The 5,110-nt window shown below is 32.0% G+C and overlaps 2 protein-coding genes across 3 annotated transcripts in view; one reads left to right on the top strand and one right to left on the bottom strand.

The window, feature by feature from the left end:
- The window catches only part of LOC106459445, a 19,111-nt gene extending 18,785 nt beyond the window's left edge, over positions 1-326 (top strand). Inside the window, exon 2 of the mRNA XM_013919064.1 lies at positions 181-326. Coding sequence (XP_013774518.1) covers positions 181-326 — 146 coding nt within the window. The remainder of the gene's footprint in view (positions 1-180) is intronic.
- A 2,878-nt stretch (positions 327-3,204) lies between these two features.
- The window catches only part of LOC106459448 (dnaJ homolog subfamily C member 17-like), a 154,865-nt gene continuing 152,959 nt past the window's right edge, over positions 3,205-5,110 (bottom strand). For both annotated transcript variants that reach the window (XM_013919070.2, XM_013919067.2), the window contains one exon: positions 3,205-3,500. In XM_013919070.2, the coding sequence (XP_013774524.2) occupies positions 3,249-3,500 (252 nt within the window). In that variant the 3' untranslated portion in view covers positions 3,205-3,248. The remainder of the gene's footprint in view (positions 3,501-5,110) is intronic.

The following is a 5,110-nucleotide window of genomic DNA, read 5'->3' on the forward strand; positions in this document are numbered from 1 at the left end:
AGTCGTTAACTTTTTGAAGGCCATAGATAGGACTAAATAAATGTTTTTAACTGTGTACCAGTTTAACGTTGAATATTACTTATGATTTTAAGTCCATACATTCTTTATAATATTTATATTGGAATTTGTGCAAGTAAAGTCATAGTTGCAACTGTTTTATTAGCCTTTTTGTCCTTTCAGGTACCATTCCACCACATTTTCTGTATGCTTTGGATCACTGTTCAACAGTTCTTGTTCCTGAAGGAGTTAGTGTGCCATCAATTTTGAATAGGTTTCCAACAGGTTGGCTGAGATACAATACACCTTGTTTTGGTCTCTCTGAATGATTCACTGTAAATGTTTAACACTGACCATGATAATATTCTCTCTAACAAATGAACAAATTGTTGTTACTGTTGCCAAACAATTTGCATTTGGATTCATCTCTAAAGAGAATAGAAAACTTACATTTTTCTAATCTCAATGTTTGATGCCTGCTACCCATTTTAGTCTTTTGGATTGTTTTTTTTCTTCTAAGCACTTGTTTTTAAGCAGGTACATCCATTAAGGTCACTTCTTTCTAATGTGTATTTTACTGTCTCTGGTACTCGCATTCACATCTGTATTTTACAGCTAGATAACAAGCAAGATCTCCACTCATATATCACTAAATGAGCAGACTCTTGAGTTATTTAACATCACTTTTGAAGCCTTCTGGTGTTTATAACTTGATTACTTGTATTATCAACACTACTAGTTTCTCATATTCTCTTCAAAATTCCCATACAGCTCCTTCTGAAACATGAAATTTTATTTAAAACTGCCTTATGGAGAAGTTGAATTTATACATGTTTGGCATGTGGCATATATGATCTGGGAACAATGAGAGGAATCACCACACACACACACACCACTAATGGAAAGAGTACGAATGCATATACTGTTATAGGCTTTATTCTAGTGTGTTCTATAATTGGCTGGATTATGGACAGTTACAGTGTAACCTATCAATATGTGACTATACTCTAGAGCAGTTAATTTTCCTATATCACCAATTGCTTACTAAGCTACCAGGATACTTTGTGTGAATTTATGTTTTATTTGTTGATCCATTCAATGTACTCTTGAAGGCAAATTTCTTCTATAATTTTAAGCAACTTCTTCTAAAATGTGTAATTAACAGCTCAACTTAGCTTAACCAGATGCAACCTACTACCTTGTTGTCATCCTCATCTTGGTTGATCGAAGCCTAAGTTTTAAAATCACTTCCCCTTCAACTTCCATTTGCCGAATACTAAATTGGTAAAGCCTACTATTACTCAGTCTAAGAAGTGATGTACATTTATCACTTCTTGTCTTGGCAATCACAGGAAGAAGAATCTGCTTAATATAATTGCTGAACAGGAAGAATTAGCTTCATTTTTTCAACTACAAAGTCTCCTCTTGTTTGACTTTCTCTCTTGCTTCCCAAATCAATGGTTACTCTTGATACATTTGTGATATTAAGGTGTGTCATATATTTCCTATGTGCTTTTACTGATATAGGAATTTCTTTTTAATCACATTGTGTTAGTTTTTATGTTGTTGTGCCATAAACATGACATCCACAAAACAGTTAAGTTGCCTTGTTCTAGTTGCTTGTGTGTCTTTGTTGCTCTCGATAGTTAGTAACACCTACTCTGCCCATGGGGATACTACTGCAACATTACACAGTACTAAATGTTGAAAAGGATCAATGTATGTAATGCCCTATATTTCCTGTGTAGATGACGTCTGTATGTTACAGCTGACAAATTCTGTACAAGAATGACCAGATATGTGGAGATGCCTTCCAAAGAGAAACAATATGAGATTTCTTAGATTATCTAAGTATCTATTTATTCTCAGTTCTACCTGGTTTCTGTTTCAATATAGTTCTACAGAAGTCAATCCCAAGAGATGGAAAGCTGTGGAGCTATACACTAACTCAGTAGAAGTGATTACATCTTAGCAAGTACAGAGCTTTTCTTTTGTTTGTGATCAAAAATTATGTTTAATTTTCCATCAAACATGCCCATTCTCCTTATTCTGTCACATAGGCTTATAATTCAGTTGTTTTGAAACACAGTTGCTTTAGAAATTTCTAGTTCGACTCTGTTGTTATTAAGTTAACCTGTCCATACTTTTGAGCAAATCAGTTCACCTGAGAATACCACAAGTAGAGAGGAAGGAGAAAGTGCCATATCACAGGATTTATTGTTAATGTTCATGCTGGCCCTTCCTTAATCTCTTGAGTTACACCAGTTTAAAGGAATGTTTTTATTAGCTTATTCTGGATGTAAAAGTATGAACAGTCATTTACAACCAACTTATCTACTAATGTCTGAAGCATTCAAACTGGATCAAACCCTGCTCCTGAGGATCAATTTTGGTGCAGGAAAATGAGGATAACTGGGGATTTTTGACATGGATTAGAACCTGTTAAATCCAAGACAACTTAATGAAGTCTCTACAGGATTTCCATGCTCTTGCCATCTAGACTACTACAGTCCCATCTCTGATCCAGACCATTTATAATCAGCCAAAGACTGGACATGCCACTGGTGGTCATACTCCACAACCAGAGCTGTTTCCCTGCAAAAGAAACAGCAGAAACCAACTGGTAAGGACTAAAAACCATGGTGCAGTGAGCCTCTCAGAGGCAAAAGGTACCCCACAATGTTGACAGTATGTCTCAAAAACCTGGGATTGTGCAGGGCTGTATGATGAATTACTGCATGTAGCTCATCAGGTAAAAACTTTATGTACATTCTTTATGTAGTATATTTACACCTAAAGTCTGTTCTCCATACTTTCACCCAACATTTGTTTCTAAACCTTGGTCTCCTGTAAAACATTACAACATGATCAAGATCATTCAACTGAAATGTTTGGTTTAAATGTGCATTTTAACTTTTGTTTTATATGATGGAAACATCTAACACTGAGCTAGCATCTTTATGTAAATATGATTCATCACTTTGAAAACAACTCCAAAAAATTTAAAACTTTAGATGTTTCTACATATTACTGAAAAAAAAGAAAGCTTATAATGTACTGATTACTTTTCATATTATATATATTTATATAAATAATCACCAAATTGTTTTTATTTTTCAAAGGAATAATTGGTTTACCATATCAGATAAAATTCTACTTATATGTTGGTATTACATGTTTGTTTTAATTGAACTGTTCAATATCAAATCTATTAATAACAGGTTTAATGCATCAGTATTATACAAATATAATTAAATTGTATCTTGATTTTTCATCATCTCTTCAATAATTTGTTTTCTTTCTTCACTCTGTCTAAGTTTCATGAGTACAATACTCTCATAGTCTTTAGATGTCAATACACCTTCAGCTTTTACAGTTTCAGAATCTTTTGGTGAAACATAAGATTCTTGTTGAAACCTCTCATTTGACCCTTGGTTGCTTGGAATCCAGGAAAGCTGAATTGGATTACTACTGAGGCCTGATTCATTTTCATATGCCAGTTGCTGTTTAGGCAGGATAAAAAATATAATCATTCTTACGACAGACTGAACTGAATATATTTATAAATAAATCATAAGGAAAATAATTCAGTACTTATCAAAGATTTCTACAGACTGTACATTTGTTTTATGTATTATGTTTTTACATTTCCTAGTGTACTTTTTAACCTTTAATATTTTTGAAATAATAATTTCTATCTCTGATATATTACATATATCTGTATACAGTAGCCCAACAAATAGCAAACATGATGTGGCTGGAATACTATTATTGTACAGTCTCCTAGTTCTTGAAAAATACCTAAAGGGCTAGATATAAAATGCAGTGGTAAAAAATATAGTAGGTCTAATACAACTTTATTTATATTCTTGTAGCACCAGTTTTCTCATGTTTTTTTATTTTGTATTTCAATATTTAATAGCTTCATTTATGGAAAAATATGTCCTTCAGAAATGTTTCAAACATAACTCATGGAGTTGAATCTGTCTTCTATGTTCTTTTTTTACATATGTATTTCTATGTGGTATTTTTAGTAATTACCGATTGTTTTCATCTCACATGGCATTCTTAATTATTATAAAATGTTCTTATGTCAGTCAGATGCTGAAAAATATAATTAGCCAATATAAATTTTTTTATTCGGTACTTTCATAGTTCATACTGCACTAAAATGAAAATGAACGATTGTGTTACTTACATAGCAACCATCAGCTCATGTTGAAAGCTGTGATTAATATAAATGTGTAAATTTAATGAAATGACTTAAAAACTTAAGCACATCAATGGTGCTTCCCATTCTCCAGTATTTGTCACTTACCTATATAATAATCAGTAACCTAAGAAGTATTCATCAACTCTTTCTGCAAGGGCTCGGTCCATGGGACCATTCGGTGCTTGTTATAGTTTTCATGTTATAAGCTATAACTTTTAAATTAGTAAGCGTACTTTCACGAAATTTGGCAGATTACCAGTAAATATTGCAATGCTTTCATACTCAATATATCAGATTTTTTTATTCAATCTTAAGGTCTGTTAAGCAATGTTTTTCTCATGCCTTTTTTTCTTTTTGTACATGCAACATGCAAAGTAATTTTCATTTTATGATTAAAAATACTTTTATGCATGAGAAAAATTTCAAATTTCACATGCAAAATCTTTATAATGTCCAGATAGTTATCAAACATTTCTGAAGAAAAACTTTATATTTTATCTGTCATTTTCACTAACAAATCTCTGTATGGATTTGGTCAACTTGACCAACCTCGTAACCACCATAACAATTGGGAAATAAACATAAATTATGCCATTTTTATTCTAGAATGACTACAAGTTATAACATGAAAACATAAATGTTTAGACTAAATAGATTAAAACTCGTAACATTATACATTTATATTTTTTATTATATTCACCTTTCACCTGTGCCTGGCTAATACAGAAGTTACAATGACACGTGCAAGTGCACTCACGTTACTGTATCCAATAATATAAAACTGACCTGTCTTGGCTGTGTTTTAGTGAACGAGTATTTGGTAAAATACAGTCACATTACAGTTATTATATATTTTATACGTATATAGATTATTACTATTTACAAAGAAGTTCTTAAATT

Source organism: Limulus polyphemus, unplaced genomic scaffold (assembly GCF_000517525.1).
Source record: "Limulus polyphemus unplaced genomic scaffold, Limulus_polyphemus-2.1.2 Scaffold610, whole genome shotgun sequence".
Classification (NCBI taxonomy): domain Eukaryota; kingdom Metazoa; phylum Arthropoda; class Merostomata; order Xiphosura; family Limulidae; genus Limulus; species Limulus polyphemus.